The sequence below is a fragment of the Jaculus jaculus genome, chromosome 19 (assembly GCF_020740685.1).
Source record: "Jaculus jaculus isolate mJacJac1 chromosome 19, mJacJac1.mat.Y.cur, whole genome shotgun sequence".
In the NCBI taxonomy this organism is placed as follows: Eukaryota; Metazoa; Chordata; class Mammalia; order Rodentia; family Dipodidae; genus Jaculus; species Jaculus jaculus.
This window is the reverse complement of record NC_059120.1, coordinates 17,731,880-17,754,697: the sequence shown is the minus strand read 5'-3', so window position 1 is coordinate 17,754,697 and position 22,818 is coordinate 17,731,880. Positions and strand designations below refer to the sequence as shown.

Genomic DNA, 22,818 nt, shown 5'->3' with positions numbered 1-22,818 from the left:
GTGTCAATCTCTGACCGACACACACACACACACACACACACACACACACACACACACACACAAGGTTTTGCAATATCAAGTGCCCTTGATGTCAGCCCATCCATAGACCTTCCCAAGAGATGGATAACTTCAACTCAACTCCCTGGACACATTCATATCCAAGGTCTTGTGTCCTCGACCCTGTGAATGCCAAGCTGTATAAATTACTGTCTCTTTGCTGGGACAAAAAAAAAAACAAAAAACAAAAGCTCAACCAGAAGCAGCTTCTGGAAGGAAAGAGTTTATTCCAGCTTACAGTTTCCAGGGACATTAATGTCACGGTGGGAAGAAGCACAGCAGGAGCAGCCAGCGTCACACCATCACATCAGAGCAGGGAGGAAGAAGCGCTAAAGAGCCCGGGTAGTGCTGCACTGGAACACCTCAAGGCCCTCCCCCATGGCTTCTTCCAGCAAGGCTCCTCGAGCTCCCCAAACTGCACCACCGACTAGGGACCATGTGCACAGGCCCATGAGCCTGTAGAGGACATTGTACATTCAGACCATCATCAGGTCTTCCTTTTTTTCTTTTTCTCTGAGTTGAAAAAAAAAATTAATTTATTTATTTGTAAGCAGAGAGAGATCAAAGAAGGACAGACAGAATGGTGGCACCATAGCCTCCAGCCACTGCAAACAAACTCCAGATGCATGCACCACTTTGTGTATCTGGCTTGACTTGGGTATTGAGGAATTGAACTCAGGTTGTTAGGTTTGCAGGTGAGTGCCTTAACTACTGAGCCATCTCTCCAGACCTAAAGCTGTGCTCTTATATTCTCTCTTCCCTCTCCTCATTCCATTGAAGGCCCTCCGCAGTGGGGTGATTGGCATTCACTGTGAAGTCATGAAGGCCTCAGTCAGTCTCTCTTGGGAAGGGAAACCATGCCTCAGGATACTCCTTCCCATCCCGTGGCTCCTACAATCTTTCCACCCCCTCTTCCACACTGCTTCCTGATCCTTATCTGATTTAGTGTTGTGTTATCTATAGCCTTGGATTTCTGCTTGGATGAGTTTTGAGTGACTGCAGTGTCTGTCGCCATCTCCCTGGAGTTGGTTGTCAGGCTAGCAGTGAGAGCACTTACTTGTGTTTAAAATTGCAGCTTCCTCTGCAATGTCTCTTGGGCCCCAGCAGATGTGGCAGAGGTGACACATCTTATAGTGGGCAAGTGGCTATCTTTTCTTGTCGTGTTCATAGATCTTGGATCTCCCTAAGTTTCTCTACCATCTATGAAATAAAACAGATTCTCACTGAGTATGGTGGCACACACCTTTAATCCCAGCACAGGCAGACAGAGGTAGGATCACCATGAATTCAAGGCCACCCTGAGACTACACAGTGAATTCCAGGTCAGTTTGGACTAGAGTGAGACCCACCTCAAAAAAAAAAGATTCTCCAACCAAGAGTGAGAGCAGTTTGTAATAAAGGGGATAAACATAGTTACTTGAGAGACTTTTTTTTTTTAATTTATTTATTTGAGAGCGACAGACACAGAGAGAAAGACAGATAGAGGGAGAGAGAGAGAATGGGCGCGCCAGGGCTTCCAGCCTCTGCAAACGAACTCCAGACGCGTGCGCCCCCTTGTGCATCTGGCTAACGTGGGACCTGGGGAACCGAGCCTCGAACCGGGGTCCTTAGGCTTCACAGGCAAGTGCTTAACCACTAAGCCATCTCTCCAGCCCGAGAGACTTTTTTGATGTGTATACCCCAAAGAGCAGTGGGAGCTTCTGTGTGGAGTTTATGACCGTCATATCCATAGGAGTCTAAGTTGCTTCCCTGTACGAGGTATAAGCTCTCTCCCATTAAGCAGGCCTCCTAGCCAGTGTGAGACAGGTGGTTACCCACACAAGGCTGTGTGCCACTGTTGCACAGGTGACGCTTCTTGCCTGGCTGGTTGGTTTCATAGCTTGCAGGGTCTCCTGCAGCACTTTCCAGCACCGGGAGGACTAGGTGGAAGGCACGCTTTTCCTGTCCGTCCCAGCATGGTCTCTCGGTGTCTGTAGCCGCAGCCTGTGATGTCTTCCGCATTGAGGTCTTCAACTCTGGCAGATAAACAAGAGCTTGGGGCAGTAGACCTTTCTTTTCAGTTCCATCTCAGCATGTCGCGGAGTGCCTCACACATTAGAGGCACCCAGTTACGAAACAGATGACTGCTAAGTTGTAGTCTTGCTTCTTTTATTTCAGGTCATAATAATGGTGCCTTTTTATGACTGCTATGAGCCCATGGTGAGAATGGCTGGAGCGACACCCGTTTTCATTCCCCTCAGATCCGTAAGTCCCCACTTCATCCACAGGTTTTAGGAATATGATTTTGCTTCTTCACGTGTGTGTGTCGCATGCGTTCATGTGTGTGTGTTCATGATGGTGTGGCACACCGCACATCTGGGCATGTGAAAGCCAGAGGCTGACGTAGGATGTCTTCCTCAAGTGCTGTCTACCTTATGTTTTGAGACACAGTCTTACGCTGCATCTAGAATACACTGACTCAGTTAGACAAGGCAGCCAACAAGCCCTAGGGGTCCTCCTGGTCCTGCCCTCCTGCACTGGGGTGGCAGGCAGGCATCACCATGGCCAGCTCGCATGATGCTGGATCCAAGCTCTGGTCCTTGTGTTCGCTTGACAAGCATTTTGTCCACTACGCCGCCTCCCCAGCCCCAGTAATTTTTTTTTTCAAGTACCAATTACTTTGTCACTAGAGAGGTGTCTAAGCCTTTTCAAAAGTAATTAATGCACTATCTAAGGTGAATCACAGAACGTTCTATGAGTCTTACACATCACACGTTCCCCATGGTCACTGCCAGCTCCTGGGAAGGAATAGCAGCCGTTGTGTTGACAGGGTTCACTGATCCGTTTAACAGGGGTGTGCCTGAGAAGCAGGTACCCCTGGGTCCTCAAGGTTGAATGAAAGCCTACTTGTTCATGTTTATGTTACTTACTCGTCATTTACTCGGTTACCTGTGCTGTTGTCTTTCTTAATTATTAGCCTATTTGTAAGACAGCAATCATAAGTGAATTTGTCTAAGTCACGTCTTTGTTCTTCATGCCTAGAGACATACAGACGGCACAAAATGGTCTAGTTCCGACTGGACACTAGACCCTCAAGAACTGGCAAGTAAATTTAATTCCAAAACCAAAGCCATTATACTGAACACCCCACATAACCCCATTGGCAAGGTAAGCAAGGCTTTCTGCGCTCGGCTTCAGCCTCCTGCCCGCTCGCGTGTGGAGTAAGCGCCGGCTCTTTCTCTCCACGTGCAGGTGTACTCCGAAGAGGAGCTGCGGCTCATCGCTGACCTCTGCATCAAACACGACACGCTCTGCATCAGTGACGAGGTGTACGAGTGGCTTGTGTACACCGGAAACAAGCACGTAAAAATAGGTACTGGTTATGACATAGAGTCACCACCTAAATGCATTTGGGCATGTGCGTGACGACTGATTTGGAAAGGATCCCAGGCCAGCTTAAACATTGTCCCTCTAATGGGTATCTGCATGGACGCCTAAAAATAGTCTCTGGGTGGGTCGCGGCTCAGGGCATTAAATAGCAGCTGATGGACAGACAGCCCAAACTCACGACGAGATTTTGGATCTCATGAAGCTGGGAAGCCGGCCGTGCAGTTCTTGTGCTTGTATCTTTGGCCTCTAAACCAGAATCTGTTCTCTCCTGGTCTGTAAGACCGAGACTGAGCCGTTACCAAAATGTCACGTTGGCAGAAGTGCTAGGAACAGTGTGCTGTGGCTACTGAGTTCTGGCCTAGGATTTTGCCATTTGTATTGGCTGCCTCTCAAATGCTGTGGTATTATCTGAGGCACCCCATACTTTCAACTAGAGAAGCAAAGGTGGGTGACAACCTTTGAATCTTTGTGCCTGCCCTTCCTTTGCCTCCAATCCCCACGCGGCTCCCCGAGGGTCTTTGTTCTGGTGTCACTTTTCATGACCTGTGTGTGGCATTTTCTGTTTTGTTTTTCCCTCCATAGTAAAATCTGAATCTGTGTGTTATACTACTAAAGCTCAGGGGGGAAGAGATGATTGCGTTTGTCTCCCCATTTTCCACACTAGATTCTCTTATTAACATATGTCTATTTATTTGAAAGAGAGAATGAGCACGTCAGGTCCTCTTGGCAAGACAGACTGTAGATGCATGCACCACTTTGTGCATCTGCCTTTTAGGTGTGTATGAGGGAGTTGAATCCCAGGCCAACAGGCCTTTACAAGCAAGCGCCTTCAACCACTGAGCCCTCTCTCTAGCCCTCACACTAGATTCTTACACATAGCAGGGGCTAAAAGGTCCGTGGAAAATAAATGAATAGGAAATGTGAAAGGACAAGGGACGGATGATTTAAAGATACTGGGGTAGACGGGATTGAACATCGTCAGTTCCACAGGCAGTTGAGACACCAGCCTTACTACTTCAAAGCAGGGTTCAAAGTTCACGTAACTAGTTTGTAAATAAAACTGCATGGTCAGGGGGAAAGGCTGATTTGTTGTTTTCCATACAAAATCCTGAGTATTCTGTTTACCTCTGGTGGTAGCCCATTCAAAATTTACTTAGTGACTTAAGCAGATTAATATTGACCAACTTTTTGTTTTGTAAGTTTTGTTTGTTTGAATGAATTTGAAATGCTCTTTAGTTAGCTTTAAGGTCAGTCCAGGGCATATCTAAATCCTAGTCTGGTGTCAGTAGTAGACAGGCTGTGTTTCCCCTGTCGCCCGGCACCGTGTCATGGTATCTCCTGTCTCAGACAAGGCGTTTGAGCACAAGGACCTTCTCACTTAGAGTCACTAGGAACCGAGGGATGATCTGCGCCGACTGCTGGTGGCCTGGTCGTCGGCTGATGCCGTGTCATGCCGTCTCTCGAGTCACACTTTACTCACTGTCTGGTTGATATGGGCAGATTCTCGAACAGGCTTCCTAGGTAGCAGCTAAGATCGTGTTACAACTTCTCAAAGCATCTTTGAACACAAGGAGCCGTCTAAGACCTTACTCCTGCGAAGGGTTAAGCCAGGACTGAAGCTGGCTCCCCTGAAAGTTGTGTTTCTTCTCATTTTTATGTGCGAGTGGGTACTGTTGAGACTTGATCCATTTGTGCATGACATGCCTCTTAACTTGGAGAGATTTTTACTGTGTGTGCTCTTAATTTTACCTGTTTATACTTTGGCAGGGGGGAATCACCCAGTATTATCTTGAAGTTTGTAAATGGTAAAATTACTATAAATTCTAATATTTGCCTAGGTCTAAGCATCCCCTGGTGAATTTTTTTATTGTTTTGAGGTAGGGTCTCACTCTAGTCCAGGCTAACCTGGAATGCACTATGGAGTCCCAGGGTGGCCTCGAACTCACAGTGATCCTCCTACCTCTGCTTCCTGAGTGCTGGGATTAAAGGTGTGCGCCACTGGGCATGGTGAATTTTTACTTTATTCTTTTGATACAAGGTTTTACTGTATAGCCTTGACTGGCCTGGCACTCACTAGGTAGATCAGGCTGGCCTCAAATCTGCTGGGATGACAGGCGTGTGCCACCGTGCCCCGTCTTACCAGGTAGATTCTTAAACGTCAGTAGAAAACCAGTGCTGTGTGAGCCATGTGTTCCGTTCAAATATTAATTTCAGATGGAAGTATAAATAGAGTTAATAGAGCTGGTTTGAATTAATCTGCTGTCATGTCTGGGAAACACGTGAGACTGTGGTATGATGCCTGATTTACATACACGCCAGCTCTGTGAGCTTGTACGTGTGTCCACTGGCTGTGCGGCCACTGATCTTCGTTTTGTTCAATACCTATAATGTGAGACCCTTTCCTCCCTTTCGAATGTTTTATTTTTATTTATTTGACAGAGAAAGAGGGAAAGAGAGAGGAGAGAGGCATACCAGGGCCTCCAGCCACTGCAAACGAGCTCCAGACACGTGAGCCCCCTGTGCATCTGGCTGACGTGGGTCCTGGGGACTCAAGCCTGGGTCCTTTGGCCTTGGAGGCAAACGCCTTAACCACTAAGCCATCCCTCCAGCCCCCTTTTCCACCTTTTAAATTGTTGTTCCTAAAGTTAATAAATTCAGCTTATATGCTCAAAAAAAAATAAATAAATAAAGATACTGTGGTAGGCTAGGGAGATGCCTCAGGTTAAGGCGCTTGCTTGTAAAGCCTAACGACCAGAGCTCAGTTCCCCAGTAGGTACTGTAAAGCCAGATACACAAGGTGGCACACATATCTGGAGTCCCTTTGCAACAGCGAAAGGCCCTGGGGCACCCATTCTCTCTCTCTTCTGGGCACGTGGCCCATACCTTTAATCCCAGCACTTGGGAGGCAGAGGAAGGAGAATCACTGTGAGTTCAAGGCTACCCTGAGACTACAGAGTGAATTCCATGTCAGCCTGGGCTAGAGTGAGGCCCTACCTTGGGGTGGGGGGTGGTGAGATACTGTGGTAGAAAAGTACATCTTAACAAGTTGCTGCTCATGTACCTGAACAGTGGTTGCATGTGTCAGAATCACTGCAGTGGTGTGCTGTGTCTATAGAGGTGGAGGGAGAGGCGCAAGCTTGAAGGGATCAGAGAAGTCAGTGGACTAACGGTGGAATGGGGTAGGCAGAGGAATGAAAATAAAATGCCTATCAGATAAGCTAGCGTGCAGTGAGAGAAGGAGGCATGAAAAGTAAATTGAGCTCCACCGAGGAAAACATGTGGTTTGATCTGTAACAGTGTGTGGTTGTGACTGGCACCAGCAAGGCTGGGGAAGTATATATGTATGTAGTACGTACGTACATATGTATGTATGTATGTATGTATGTATGTATGTATGACCCTTGTTTTAGAAGTCAGTGCTTTTGAAACTTAGCTAACAAGACAGCTAGCAACCATAGTGCCCTGCACCCTGAGCCAGGGCATGATGAAATTAGAAGCCCCCCCAACACACACACCCGGACAGGATGCCCAACATTGGAAGAAAATGGAAGAGCCACAATCCCGTTCATCCCTGTCTGCAGCAAAAAGCTATTGCAAGGGCTGGAGAGATGGCTTAGCGGTTAAGGTGCTTTCCTGCTAAACCTAAGGACCCAGGTTCTATTCCCCAGGACCCACGTAAGCCAGCTGCATAAGGGGGCGCAAGCATCTAGAGTTCATTTGCAGTGTGGTTGGAGGCCCTGGCACGCCCATTCTGTCTTTCTTTATCTCTCTCTCGCTCCCTCTCTCTCTCTCTCTCTCTCTCTCTTAAATAAATAAGATAAAGTAAATTTAAAAAATAAAAGCTACCGCAGCAAACACATATGAAGTACTTTTTGGCTTGGCTATTAATATTCATTTACTAAATCCTGTTTTATTTTATTATCCATGGCATTCAGTATCAGATGAATAGCAGAAGCTAAAAAGTTTTAATAAAATTATGTAGAAGAAAATTGAAATTAATTAATTTTTTTTTTCGAGGTAGGGTCTCACTGGTCCAGGCTGACCTAGAATTAACTGTGTAGTCTACCTCTGCCTCCCAAGTGCTGAGATTAAAAGTGTGCACCAGAGCCAGGCGTGGTAGTGCATGCCTTTAATCCCAGCACTCGGGAGGCAGAGGTAGGGGGATCACCGTGAGTTCAAGGCCAGCCTGAGACTACATAGTGAATTCCAGGTCAACCTGAACTAGAGTGAGACCCTACCTCGAAAACTTAAAGAAAAAAAAGTGTGCACCAGAGCCAGGCATGATGGTACACGCCTTTAATCCCAGCATTAGGGAGGCAGAGGTAGGAGGATTGCCTTGAGTTCAAGGCTACCCTGAAACTACATAGTTAATTCCAAGTCAGCCTGGGCCAGAGTGAGACCCTACTTCAAAAAACTAAAAATAAAAAAAAAAGGTGTGCACCACCACGCCAGGCTCTGTTTTGTTTTTGGAGATAGGTCTCATTGTAGCTCAGGCTGACTTGGAATTCATTATGTATGTGGCCTCAAACTCTTAGCAGTCCTCCTACCTCTGCCTCCCAAGTGCTAGGAGTAAAGGCGTGCCCCACCATGCAGGCTTCTCCACCTTATTTTTGTTGTTGTTGTTTATTTTTATTTATTTATTTGAGAGTGACTGATAGAGAGAGAAAGAGGGACAGAGAGAGAGAATGGGTGCGCCAGGGCCTCCAGTCACTGCAAATGAACTCCAGACGCATGCACCCCCTTGTGCATCTGGCTAACATAGGTCCTGGGGAATGGAGCCTCGAACCAGGGTCCTCAGGCTTCACAGGCAAGCGCTTAACCACTAGGCCATCTCTCCAGCCCTCCACGTTATTTTTTGACTCTCTCATTGAACTCACAGCTCACTGACTCAGCTAGACTAGGTATCCAGAAAGCCCCAGGGGTCCTCCTGTCTCTGCCTCCCCAAGGCAGGGATGACAGGCACACGCCATCGCAGGTTTTTTTGGTTTTTTGTTTTGGTTTTTTGGTTTCTTGAGGTAGGGTCTCACTGTAGCTCAGGCTGACCTGGAATTCACCCTGTGTTCTCAGGGTGGCCTCAAACTCACGGTGATCCTCCTACCTCTGCCTCCCGAGTGCTGAGATTAAAGGCATGCGCCACCATGCCCGGCCACACTTAGCTTCTAAATGGATGCTGGGATTGAACACATGTCGTCATGTTGAATAGCAAGCACTGTACCCACTGAGCCAGCTCGCAGCGACCTTCCTTTTAAAATAAATAAATAAATAAAAAAGTGCCAGGTTCAGACAAGGGTCGGAAGCAAATCTTGTGCTCCCGCAGTAGAGAAGAGACATCAGGCTTTGTAGAAGCAGAAACGGTAGCCGGGCGTGGTGACACCCACGTGCAGCTCCCGCCCTCCCGAGGCTGAGGCAGGGACACCGTAAGTTCGAGGCCAGTCTGGGCTGCACAGAATGGAAACAGCAGCGCTAGAACGCAGCATCTGAGGAGGAGAGGATTCTGGGATCTCCAGCCTGGCTTCCCCGGCAACGTGCAGACTTGCCCGGAGGTGGTGCGTGTTGTCAACGTGGCTAAGTTTGAGCATCTGTGAGACATACAAGAGGCCCTACTGGGAGATAGGTAAAGTTGTATTCAGATATGATAAGGATTAGATTATGATTTTTTTTTGTTTTTTCAACATAAGGTCTTGCTCTAGCCCAGGCTGACCTGGAATTCGCTATGGAGTCGCAGGCTGGCCTCCAACTCATGGCAGTACTCTACTTCTACCAGGGCTTCCAGATGTGCACCACCACACCTGGCAAGATTATTACTTTTTTTAAAAAAAGTTGTTTTTAATTCATTTTATTTACTTGAGAGAGAGACAGGGAGAGAATGGGTGCACCAGGGCATTCAGCCGCTGCAAAAGAACTCCAGATTCTTGTACCACCCTTGTGCATCTGGCCTATGTGGGTCCTGGGGAATCGAACCTGGGTCCTTTGGCTTTGCAGGCAAGCACCTTGAGGGCTAAACCATCCTTCCAGCCCAAGATTTTTAAGACTGTTTTGTTGACAGATTCCATACTTATATATAGTAAACCATGATAATTCTCTCCCCACTACCATTTTCCCCCTCACAAATCCACCTTCCATCATATTACCTCCTCCTCTCAATTAATTTCTCTTTTATTATGATATCAACATCTTTTTCTCCTATTATGAGGATCTTGTATAGGTAGTGCCAGGCACTGTGAGGCCATGGATATCAAAGGCATTTTATGTCTTGCAGATTGCATTGCAAGCAGTCCTACCCTTCCATTGGCTCTTGCATTCTTTCCACCACCTCTTCCACAATGGATCCTGAGCTTCGAAAGGTGTGACAGAGATGTCTCAGTGCTGAACATCCCTCGGTCACTTCTTCTCATCACTCTGTTGCCTTTTGAGTCAGCCCAGTGATCAGCCACCACCTGAAAAGAGAGGCTTCTCTAAACAAAATTAGAGAGAGTATCATTAATATATGGGTATCATGGTTTCATTTTTAGTTATCAAAATTTGGGCAGCAGCTGTGTCCATGGAGGACAGTAAGTTATTTCTGAGCAAGTATGTGAACAGAGACAGAAGGATTTACAGGGCAAGACATTACCTGAGCAGCAGAGTGTCATTGTGTCCGTGCTGCGACAGAGCCCCTGTCACTCATTCTATTGGTCGTAACATGATTGCAGTCATTGTCCAATTGACCCTCCGACCAATAAGCACAATTAAATGTTTGGCAATTTACAGGCATGATGGCGCACACCTTTAATCCCAGCACTCAGGAAGCAGAGGTCGGTGGATCGGCATGAGTTTGAGGCCACCCTGAGACTACATAGTGAATTCCAGGTCAGCCTGGGCTAGAGTGAGACCCGACCTCAAAAAAGCAAAAAGAAATGACTTAGCAGTTAAGGCTCTTGCCTGCAAAGCCTAACAACTTGGGTTCAATTCCTCTGTACCCACGTTAAGCCAGATGCACAGTGGTGTATGCATCTGGAGTTTGTAGTGTCTGGAAGCCATTGTGTTTCTCTCTCTTATCTGCCTCCCTCGCTCTCTCAAGTAAATAAAAAAAATGTTCTTTAAAAATTATGTATTTATGGGCTAGAGAGATGGCTTAGTGGTTAAGCACTTGCCTGTGAAGCCTAAGGACCCCAGTTCGAGGCTCGATTCCCCAGGACCCACGTTAGCCAGATGCACAAGGGGGCGCATGCGTCTGGAGTTCATTGGCAGGGGCTGGAGGCCCTGGCGTGCCCATTCTCTCTCTGTCTCTCTATCTGCTTCTCTCTCTCTGTCACTCTCAAATAAATAAATAAAAATGAACTAAAATTTTTTTTAAATTATGTATTAAATTATGTATTTAAAATTATGAAGCCGGGTGTGGTGGCTCACACCTTTAATCCCAGCACTCGGAAGGCAGAGGTAGGAGGATCACCGTAAGTTCAAGGCCACCCTAAGACTACATAGTGAATTCCAGGTCAGCCTGGGCTAGAGTGGGACCTTACCTCAAAAAATAATTATTTATTTGAGAAAGGCAGAGAGAGAGAGAACATGCCAAGGCCTCTTGCCACTGTAAATTTTTTTTAAGAAAGCAAAAAGAAGGTTGGCGGTGGGGGGGGGGGGTTGGCAGCTGGAAAAAGATTGTTTAGTGGTTAAGGTACTTGCCTGCAAAGCCTAAGGACCTAGATTTGATTCCCCAGTATGCATCTGGAGTTTGTTTGTAGTGACTAGAGGCCCCGACGTGTTCATTCTTTCTCTCTCTCTCAAATAAATAAGGATAAAAAATTTTTTTTTAATTTTTATTTATTTATTTATTTGAGAGCGACAGACACAGAGAGAAAGACAGATAGAGGGAGAGAGAGAGAATGGGCGCGCCAGGGCTTCCAGCCTCTGCAAACGAACTCCAGACGCATGCGCCCCCTTGTGCATCTGGCTAACGTGGGACCTGGGGAACCGAGCCTCGAACCGGGGTCCTTAGGCTTCACAGGCAAGCGCTTAACCGCTAAGCCATCTCTCCAGCCCAAAAATATTTTTAAAAACAAAACAGAAAAAGAAATTGCAGCTTGCTTGCATGGACACATCAGTTTGCTGTCACAATGGTCTGTTACATGGAAGATGCAAAATGGCCCTGTCATCCATTTGCAGTGTGAGGGCGGCTTTCTCATGTAACACAGTGAGGCTTTCCAGCCATATATCATGAAATTAATGCCATCTTCAGGCTGCCACACAGGCACTTTGCCCTGGTGCAGCCCTCTTCATCATAGCTCCCTGTTAACGCCTCAGCCACTCACCCATGAGTCACAGTAGAGGTGCTGTGGCTAAGTGAAACATTATTTGTCATGAAGGAGAAGCTCAGACCCTGGATGAGGAGATGCGTCTTCTCGGATTCCTTCCGATCCCAGCTGCAGCTGCGGACTCGGTTCTTGTGCTCCCAGGAGAAAAGAAGTCACAGCCCGGGCACAGGTGCAGCAAGTAGCCAGTTTCTTTGCAGCGAGCGGGTAAGCAGAAGCAGAAAATGCACACTCCACACTGGAGAGCAAGCCAAGGCCCACCTCTAGTGTGTGCACTTATCCATTTCTGTACTTTTTTGAGGTAGGATCTCGCTGGCGGCCAGGCTGACCTGGAATTCACTATGTAGTTTCAGGGTGACCTTGAACTCATAGTGATCCTCCAAACTCTGCCTCCCGAATGTTCAGATTAAAGGGGAGTGCCACCTGGCTAGTATATGCACTTAAAAACTCTGGCCTAGCCGGGCATGATGGCACATGCCTTTAATCCTAGCACTTGGGAGGCAGAGGTAGGAGGATCGCCGTGAGTTCAAGGCCACCCTGAGACTCCATAGTGAATTCCAGGCCAGCCTGGGCTAGAGTGAAATCCTACCTCAAAACAAACAAATAAACAAAAAAACTGCATGGGGGAGGCTTTTTTAGACACCATCTATATCTGCAAGCCAGTCTGTTACAATTCAGTACAAGAGTATGTATTAAGGTACAAATACTAGTAAAGTTGAGATGCTTTATGGGGCTGGAGAGATGGCTTAGCAGTTAAGACGCTTGCCTATGAAGCCTAAGGACCCAGGTTCAACTTCCCAGGACCCACTTAAGCCAGATGCACATGGTGGCACATGCATCTGGAGTTCATTTGCAGTGGCTGGAGGCTCTGGCAATCCATTCTCTTTCTCTGTCTCTCAAATAAATAAAATAAAATAAATTTTTTTTCTTTAAGGTTGAGAAGCTGTCTGGGGGAAAAGACAAGGGTGCCGTGCCAATGTTGCTTGGGAGACATTCCTTGGGTGACCGCCAAGACTGTCTTTGTTTTCCCCAGAGCCCTGTCCTGTCTTTCCTCTTACCTAGTTAGCTTGGCTGCCACAGATCCCAAATGCAAGCGTGCTTCTTTCTCTTCCCCAGTGTTCCTGACCTTGACATTTTAATGGTAATGTGTATGTGCGCATGCATTTGGAAGCCAGAGGACAACCTCAAGCATTGCTCATCAGGAACAACACTCACCCCCTTTTAAAATTTATTATTACTAACATGTTTTGTATAGATACATCATGTCTTGGTGCCCTCTTTTCCCTCATCCCTGCGCCCATTCCGCTGGGGAACCACCTCAGTGAGGTTGCAGGTATTCCTCCTGGGATTGTGGGTTGTGCAGTGGGCGCAGCAGTCAGTTTTTTGGAGGGAGGCAATGATGGGCATGATGTCCCAGCCTGTGGCTCTTACAATCTTTCTGCCCTCCTCTTCCAAAAAATTTCCTGAGTCATGCCAGGTGTGGTGGCGCGTGCATTTAATCCCTTCCCTCCAGTCCCTAAATTTCATGCTTTGATTCTTCCTGTCTTTCATTGCTTTCCCTCCTCAGTGTTCTGCTGAATTTCCCAAGCATCAGTCTTTGGCCTGTGTTGTTCTTTCTTGTCTCATCCAGCACTCGGAAGTCAGAGGTAGGAGGATTGCTGTGAGTTCAAGGCCAGTTCTGGGACTACAACAAAGTGAGTTCAAGGCCAGCCTGGACTAGAGTAAGATCCTACTTCAAAAAAACAAAAAAAAAAAAAAATAATTTTTTAGTTGTTTTAGATAAGGTATTTTTATTTTATTTTTTTATTTGAAAGAGGCAGAGAGAGAATGAGCACACCAGGGCCACCAGCCACCATGTGCATCTGGTTTACATGGGTACTGGGGAATTGAACCTGGGTCTTTAGGCTTTGCAGACAAGCACCTTAACTGCTAGCTAAGCCATCTCTCCGGCCCTTTTGGTTTTCGGTTTTTCGAGGTAGGGTTTCACTCTGATCCAGTCTGACCTGGAATTAACTATGTAGCCTCAGGTGCCCTCAAACTCACAGTGATCCTCCTACCTCTGCCTCCCGAGTGCTGGGATTAAAGGTGTGCGCCACCACCCCCGGCTTGTTGTTTTGTTTTGTTTTTTTTAACTATTAAATTATATATATTGAAGGAAATACAGAACCAAGGGAAGGAAAATTAATACGCCCATGTTTTCGGAGGGCCTATGTGTAGGCCTGGAAAAACCATAAAAAGAGAGGAAAGGAAAAAAAAGTGCAAAGAGCTCCTGCCACATGGAGGGCAGGGTGGGGTGAAGAGCCCATGTGGGAGTAGTAGTCGGGGGGTTCTCACCAAAACTTGGGGTTCTAGAGTGGTTGGGAAGCCCAGAGAGTGCACTCTGTCTCTCTCTGTCTCTCTCTTTTAATTTGTTCTCAGATCAAATACTGGCCTTGAACTCACCTGTTAGGCTGGACTGGCTGGCAACCAGCACTGGCTTTAGAAACACAGGCTTGCATTTTTGTGTGGGTTCTGGGGATAAAATTCAGGTCCTCATGCTTGCAAGGCAAACACTTGACTGACTGAATTATCCCTCCACCAGCCCTTAACCTATCATCCGCCTTAACCCTGACGCAAGGGCCTTTTTCACATAACTGATACCTAAAATTACCATACAGCAGGAATAGTTTCTAAGTCTGGTTTTGCTTTGTTTGTGGACAGTTGTTTCATTTTGCTTTATTTATTTATTTATTTGAGAGAGGGGGAGAGAGAAACAGGGAGAGGCAGGATAGAGGGAGAGAATGAGTGCAGCAGGGTCTTCAACCACTGCAAATGGACTCCAGATGCATGCATCACCTTGTGCATCATCTGGCTGATGTGGGTCCTAGGGAATTGAACCTGGTTCCTTTGACTTTGCAGGCAAGTGCCTTAACTGCTAAGCCATCTCTCCAGCCCTGGTTTTATGCTTTGTTTTGATTTTTGGTTTTGGTTTTGCCTATAAATTAACATATTCACATCCGGAACTTCCTCTCTTTTGCCTGTCTTTACACGGTAGCTTCTGTGGCTGCTCAAATCTCCCAGCTTGATGTGACATGAACTTCTAGGTATTATTTACATTATTTTTTAGAAATTTGTTTTTTTAATATTTTATTTTTATTTATTTAATTATTTGACAGAGAAAGAGAGAGAGAATGGGCGTGCCAGGGCCTCCAGCCACTGCAAACAAACTCTAGACGTGTGCGCCCCCTTGTGCATCTAGCTAACATGTGTCCTGGGGAATCAAACCTGGGTCCCTTGGCTTTGCAGGCAAACACCTTAACCACTAAGCCATCCCTTCAGCCCCAAATTTTTAAAAAGTTCTTTAGGTATATTACATATTAGCAGACACTTGTTTTCTTCTGAGCAGATTAAAAAAAATAGAAGCTCAGACACCTGTAATCCCAGCACTCGGGAGGCAGAGGTAGGAGGATTGCTGTGAGTTTGAGGCCACCCTGAGACTGCAGAGTAAATTCCAGTTCAGCCTGAGCTAGAGTGAGACCCTACCTCGAAAAACCAAAAAAAAAAAAAAAGAAGAAGAAGCAGCAGCTCAGAACCCCCAAAAATGAGACCTCACTTTCCTTTTGAGTACACCAGCATTCTCAGAACAATACAACACCCTCCTACTACCTCTAAAAACAAATGGAAAAAGCTATGAGTTAGGCCAGGTGTGGTGGCACACGCCTTTAATCCTAGCACTTGAGAGGCAGAAGTAGGAGGATTGCCATGAGTTCCAGGCCAGCCTGGGACTACCTTGTGAGCTCCTTGTCAGTCTGGGATATAGTGAAACCCTACCTCAAAAAAAAAAAAAAAAACAAAAGAAGTATGAGGGCCAGAGAGGCGGCTTGGCAGTTAAGGCATTTGCCTACAAAGCCAAAGGATTCCAGTTCAATTCTCTAGGACCCACGTAAGCCAGATGCACAAGGGGGAGCACACATCTGGAGTTCCTTTGCAGTGGCTGCGGGCCCTTGAGCGCCCAATCTGTCTCTGTCTCTCTCTCTCTCAAATAAATAAATAAAATATATTTTTTAAAAGAATCTGTTAAAAAAAATATGAGGTTAAAGCCAGGCGCGGTGATACACGCCTTTAACCCCAGCACTCAGGAGGCAAAGGTAGAAGGATCACTGTGATTTTAGGACCACCCTAAGACTACATAGTGAATTCCAACTCAGCCTGAGCTTAAGCAAGATCCTACCTTGAAACCACCCTCCCCCAAAGAAACACAAGTTATGACGTTACATGGTAAGACCTTCACAGCCACACTATTTAAAGAATCCCAAAGCCAATGTTGTAGGTAGCATTCTCAGAAGACTCTTGGAGTAGTAATGCCCTCACTACCAATGTCAAGATAACTGGACAAATGCTTGTATTTTACCCCTCCAGGACTTGGTTGTTGAATTCCCTTAGCCCAAAATATCTGTTCCCCCACTTGTCTGCCTGGTCAAGGCCAGTGCGGTCGTAGAACCCTGAGCCCAAGCATCACTGGGTGTGGGAAGGTTCCCTTCACCCTTCACCACATTAGCACCTATCACTCCCGCTGCTCGCCCAACACGAATCCCACCACCTGTCCCATTGCCTTCTGGGTCTCATTCCCCTCCAGGCATTCAGCTCTTCGAGGACAGACGTGCACCTCATGCTTTCTTTTCTCTAGACCCAGCTTAGCGCCTCTTCCCGGGTAGATGGTTCCTAATAGAGATTTGGCAAGCAAATGGGATAATGATTGCTTATAAATTTTATATTTGAAAATGATCCCAGCTCCTTTATTTATACCCACACAATCAGTACCCATGGTGGTTCGTTCAGAGAGCGGCTGAGGGCTGTGGAGATGGCTTAGTGGGTAAAATGGCCATGCCAGCATGAGGACCTAAACTCAGGTCCCCAGAACCCGTGAATGCCAGGTACTGTGGCAAGTACCTGTACTCCCCAGCACTAAGGGGGTAGAGACGGGATGGTCCCTAGGACTTGCTGGCTAGATAGTCTAGCCAAATCAGTGAGCTGTGGGTTCATGGAAAGGCACTGTTTCAATAAATAAGATGGAGGGCTGGAGAGATGGTTCAGTGGTTAAGGCACTTGTCTGCATAGCCTAAAGACCTGGGTGTGATTCCCCAGTACCCACATAAAGCCAGATGCATTGGGTGGTGCATGCATCTGGAGTTTGTTTGCAGCAGTTGGAGGCCCTGCCATGCCCTTTTTCTTTCCCCCACCTTCTCTTTCTCTCTTCTCTCTATGCTTGCAAATAAATAGATAAAATATTTAAAAGCTATTATTTTTTTAATCTTTTTGATTTTTATTTTATTTATTTGGGAGAGAGAGAAAGATAGAAAGAGGGAGAGAGAGAATGAGATAGGCATGATAGGGCCTTCAGCCACTGTAAATGAACTTCAGACACATGTGCCGCCTTGTGCATCTGGCTTTACATGGGCCCTTGGGAATCAAACCTGGGTCCTTTGGCTTCACAGGCAAACACCTTAACCACTAAGCCATTGCATCTAGAGTCCACTTGCAGGAGCTAGTGGTCCTGGTATGCCCATTCTGTCTGTCTCCTCTCTTTCTCTCTCTTCTGCTTCCAAATAAATAAATACAATTTTTTAAAACAAATAAATAGGGCCAGAGATATGGCTTAGCAGTTAAGGCATTTGCTGGCAAAGTCAAAGGACCCAGGTTCAGTTCCCCAGAACCCAGGTAAAGCCAGATGAACAAGGTGATGCATTTGTCTGGAGTTTATTTGTAATGGGTGGAGGCCCTGGTGTACCCATTTTTATCTGTCTCTTTCTCTCTCACTGTCTGAAATAAAACAATAAATAAAATAGGATAGAAACCTATAGAGGGAAACACCGTCTCCCTCGGGCCTCCACACGCGCACACGCACACAACACATACGAAGAGGGCCAGAAAGTTTGAGTCCACCTGCATGTACCTTCCCAGGTGAAATGGAACTGGCAGTGCTGTCTTTCCTGTTTCAGCGCGGACTGTGAGCAGCGCCCTTTACATGGTTATTCTGCTGTTTAAAGTGCCCCACCCCAACTTTGACGCTCAGCGCTGAAACCCTGGCCAGTGTTTCTGTTGTGGTTTGAGTATAAAATGTCCCTCATGCAGGCTGGAGGGATGGTTCAGTGGTTAAGGTGCTTGTCTATAAAGCCTAATGACCAGAGTTCAGTTCCCCAGTACCCATGTAAAGCCAGATGTACAAAGTGGCACATGCATCTGGAGTTTGTTTGCAGAGACTAGAGGCCCTGGTGTGCCCATTCTCTCTCTCTCTTTTTGCCAGATGTGGTAGTGCACACCTTTAAACCCAGCATTTTAAAAAAATTTTTTGTTTTCCAAGGTATGGTCTCACTCTAGCCCAGGCTGACCTGGAATTCACTATGTAGTCTCAGGGTGGCTTTGAACTCACAGTGATCTTCCTATCTCTGACTCTCCAGTGCTGGAGATCAAAGGTATGTGCCACCATGCCCGGCTGTCTTGTGTTTTGCATCATATTAAATGCAACTTAATTGAAAAGTGATTACTTGCCCCCCTTTTTTTTCTTGTCTTTTCAGCCACCTTCCCAGGTATGTGGGACAGAACAGTTACAATAGGAAGTGCTGGCAAGACCTATAGTGTAACCGGCTGGAAGGTAAGAGGACCAGGGTTTCCGAGTGACTTCAGACGAATGCAGAGCGTGTGTGAGGCCCTTTGGATCAATCCTCAGTTTTGTCCCCCACCAGAGAAAGTAATTGCTTAAAAATAGGCCTGAGCAGTGACCTTGGGATGACTCAGAAGGTATCATAGTCCTGGAAAGAAGTGACTGGAGTACTGAGTAACATCTCGATCACACCTTCCAAGGCTCAAGGTCTAATGCAAAAGAGGTGGCAGAAAGAATGTAAGAGCCAAAGGAAGGGTAGGACTCCTTACAACGTGCTCCCCCCAGACATACAATGGCCTGGATATTCATGACCTCACAGTGTCTGACACTACCTACACAAGACCATCATAAGAGGAGGAAAAGATGATGACATCAAAACCAAAGAGAGACTGATTGAGATGGGGAGGGGATATGATGGAGAATGGAGTTTCAAAGGGGAAAGTGGGGGGCGGAAGGGTATTACCATGGGATATTTTTTATAATCATGGAAAATGTTAATAAAAATTGAGGGGGGGGGGGAAACAGAAGAAGAGCTGTGGGGGAAAAAAATGGGCCCGAGTATTAGTTTCTGTATTTTGTGTCTTAAATGCATATGTACTTGGTGAACACAGACTCTACTTTCAGAACTTGGAATACTCCAAGACGTTCTGGCTTTAAAAGTTTGTGTCGAGTGATCTGCTGTGATCCTGATGGGCTTGCCTTTGTATGTGACTTCCCATACCTGTACTGGCATCACTTTCTCTACTTGTGGGAAGTTTTCTTCAATGAGTTTGTTGAAAATACCTGTTACACCTTTGGAGTGAATTTCTTCTCCTACTATGCTGTGAAGTCTTATGTTTGATCTCTGCATAGTATCCTGAATGTCTTGAAATTCTCATTCATACCTTCCTATTACTTTTTCTTCCTCTTTGTTGGACTGTATTAGCTCTGCCACCCGGTCTTCTACTTTAGATATTCTGTCCTCTCCTTTCTATTGGTGAGACTTTCTATAGACTTTTCTATTCGATTTACTCTTTTATTATTTTTATTTCCATACTCATGTTTTGTATTGTCTTACTTATTTCATTAAGTTGGTTTCCTGTTCTCTTGGAATTCCTTCAGGAGTTGGTTTTCTTCTTTGGTTCTTTTGATTTCTTTGAGAATAGGTATAATTATTTTTTTGAAATCTTTGTCAGGCATTTTATCTAAAGCAGTCTCACTAGAGGTCAGTTCTGATGGATTTATAATTCTTGGTGGGATTTTATTGTCTTGATTTTTTGTATTTCTTGTATTTTAATATAGAGATTCTTGCATCTTGAGCTAATTTCAGGTTTGGATTTTCTAGTTATCTACAGAGTTCTTAGCCATGTAAATCTGACTTTATCTTCAGAGTAGAAGCTTAAGGTGCCAGGTGTAGCTCTAAGAGAAACAGCAGAAGTGACCCGAGGTGTTGAGTTTGTCTGCTATTCAAGGATCATGGTAGACTGGATGTAGCAAATTAATGGCAAATTCTAAAATTTAACTGAGCAACATAGACGTTCAACTGAAACCAGCACAGGGTATTTATACAAGCGTGGGGATTAAAGTAAACAGATAATCAAAGTCCCTAAGGGGCTGCGTTGCCCACACCCTTATTCTATTAACTGGGAAGCTGCGATTTCTAGTCTAGGGTCAGTCAGTCCTTTCTCCCAGTAGTGATTTAAGAAAAAGACAAAGGTCCTAAAAAAATCAGGAAATGTCAAAGGCAACAGTAGTCAACACCAAAATACAGCTTATTTGAGAAGGATAAAGTCAACCAAGAATATATCATTCAAATGTAAGACATAACCTTTCCTGACATAGAAAGAGAGATTAGCACTTCCAAGGCAGGCCCACATATCTGGCTTTGTGTAAGCAGGCCCTGTTACCTTTTGAGGTGGCTTCCAATCTCCTCAATGCTGAGTGCCCACCTTGGTCCCCCTCCGTGCCGGGCAACCAGAGGTGAATGAGTTCTCCAGAGGTTTGTGGCAGGGTGCTGGACTCCTCCTGGAACTGCTCAGCTGGTCGCTGGTCTCTTCCCTTCCAGGTTTCTTGCCTTGCGAGGAGGCTGATGAGAGTGGAAAAGCCCCTCAACTGCGCCCCCTGCCGGGCAGGCTCGCACATCAGGGCCAGTTTCCTCCTTTCCAGAAGATCTTGGTCTCTCCTGCTTCTCTGCTGTAGTTGATAATAACTTATACACCTTCACTTTTCAGTAGAAGAGTGCGTTTTGCTGTGTTTCCTTTATTTCCCTCCCCAGGCTGCGTTGGCATGGCTAGTATGCGCCATCTCACCCGGAAGTTCCCGGCTCTTACACTTAGGTCATCCCTTTCAAAATCTGACCATGGGAGCCGGGCGTGGTGGCACACGTCTTTAATCCCAGCATTCGGGAGGCAGAGGGAGGAGGATCACCATGAGTTCAAGGCCACCCTGAGACTACATAGTGATTTCTGGGTCAGCCTGGGCCAGAGTGAGACCCTACCTCAAAAAAAAACAAAACATCTAACCATGGGGTGAGGAGATTGCTCAGTGGTTAAATGCATTTACTTGCAAAGCCTACTAGCCTAAGTCCAATTCCCCAGCGCCCATGTAAAGCCAGATGCACAAAGTGGTACATGTGTCTGGAGTTCGTTTACAGTGGCAAGAGGTCCTGGCCCCCCCCATTCCACCCATTCTCTCCCTCTTCACAAATAAACTATATATGTATGTATATTAAAAATATATATATTATATATTAATATAATAAATATATTTACATAAAAAATAACATTTCACTAAAATGTTTCATATTATAAGTGATAGCTAATTCTTTACAAAGAATGTTCACATACTGTATATTAGTATAAAAGGAGGAAAAACGGGGCTAATATTTAGGTACTTGCTAGGTACCAAAGTAGTTGCATGTGTTAACTTCCTTTGCTTTTCCTTAAAACCATCCTGTAGCTACAGTTATTATACATGCTTCACAGATTCTAATATTAAAACACAGACCAAGTAAATATCTTGCCTGAGATCATACTGCTAATAAATCCAAGCCATTCAATTCAAGTCCAGAGTCCACGGCCCTAACTAACCAAGGTACTGTGGCTATGGCAGTACCTCAGTCAGCCAGAAGTGGCAGCACACACCTGTAACCCCAGTACTTTGGAGGAGACAGGAAGATGGAAATGGGTTCAAGATCATCTCTGGTTACATCTTGAGTAGCCTGAGCCACATGAGAGTGTCTTAGGGAAAAAAAAAAAAACAATAATAGTGACCAAAAGACAATTTTTTTAAAAAAAGGCCAGGCGTGGTGGCACATACCTTTTTCATCCCATGAACATTCTGAATTGTGTATCTCTAGCAGATACACGGACAACTCTCAGATGTGATATGTGCTTGGATTTAAACAATTTTTTTGTTTATTTTATTTATTTATTTGAGAGTGACAGAGAGAGAAAGAGGAAGAGATAGAGAGAGAATGGGTACACCAGGGCCTCCAGCCACTGCTAACGAACTCCAGACACGTACGCCCCCTTGTGCATCTGGCTAACGTGGGTCCTGGAGAATTGAGCCTCGAACTGGGGTCCTTAAGCCTCACAGGCAAGCGCTTAACCGCTAAGCCATCTCTCCAGCCCCAACTCTTGGATTTTTAAAAGTTATTTTATTTTATTTATTTATTTGAGAGAAAGAGCAAGGGTGGACATGTCAGGGCCTCTAGCTACTGCAAACAACCAGCCGATGCATGTGCCACTGAGTGCATCTGGCTTACATGGGTACTAAGGAACCAAAACCTGGGTCCTTAGACTTCTCAGGGAGGCACCTTAACTGCTAAGCCATTTCTCCAGCCCAGGATCATTGTTTTTTTTTTTTTTTTTTTAATTTGCTTTTATCTTTTCCTAGCTTGGTTGGTCCATTGGTCCCAATCATCTGATAAAACATTTACAGACAGTTCAACAAAACACTGTTTATACCTGTGCGACTCCATTACAGGTAAGTGTAATAGCCTTCTGGAGTTGAGATAAGGTTTGATGGTGATGGTGTCACCTTTTTACTCCATGTATAAATTGTCTTGGTTCTTTGCTTCACATTTTGTTTTTCAAGGTAGGGTCTCGCTCTAGCCCCAGGCTGACCTGGAATTCACTATGTAATCTCAGGATGGCCTCGAACTCACAGCACTCTTCCTTCCTCTGCCTCCTGAATTCTGGGATTAAACGCGTGTACTATGCTTGGCCATACCAGTTCTTAACAAATAATTGAAATAAGACAGGCTGAGAAGGATAGTTCTGAATGATCACATTGATTCAGGGAAGTCAAGGGGTGAGGGAGCATCTGCAACCAAGGAAAGGGGAGTGAATGCACCCACAGGGCGTTGAGCCTGTGGAAGTTGAACATGGGCCTGGGGTGGGGGAAACATGACAAGAGATTTTCTAAAAAGATTTTTGCTCTAAATTAAATTAGACTTAGGGAGGAAAAGAGAAGGAAAGTACA

At 45.7% G+C, this 22,818-nt stretch overlaps 1 protein-coding gene across 2 annotated transcripts in view; it reads left to right on the top strand.

The window, feature by feature from the left end:
• Kyat3 (kynurenine aminotransferase 3) overlaps window positions 1-22,818 on the top strand; it is a 66,776-nt gene that overhangs the window by 27,466 nt on the left and 16,492 nt on the right. For both annotated transcript variants that reach the window (XM_045138438.1, XM_045138439.1), the window contains 5 exons: window positions 2,215-2,301; window positions 3,079-3,204; window positions 3,289-3,409; window positions 18,269-18,345; window positions 22,231-22,320. In XM_045138438.1, the coding sequence (XP_044994373.1) occupies window positions 2,215-2,301; window positions 3,079-3,204; window positions 3,289-3,409; window positions 18,269-18,345; window positions 22,231-22,320 (501 nt within the window). The remainder of the gene's footprint in view (window positions 1-2,214; window positions 2,302-3,078; window positions 3,205-3,288; window positions 3,410-18,268; window positions 18,346-22,230; window positions 22,321-22,818) is intronic.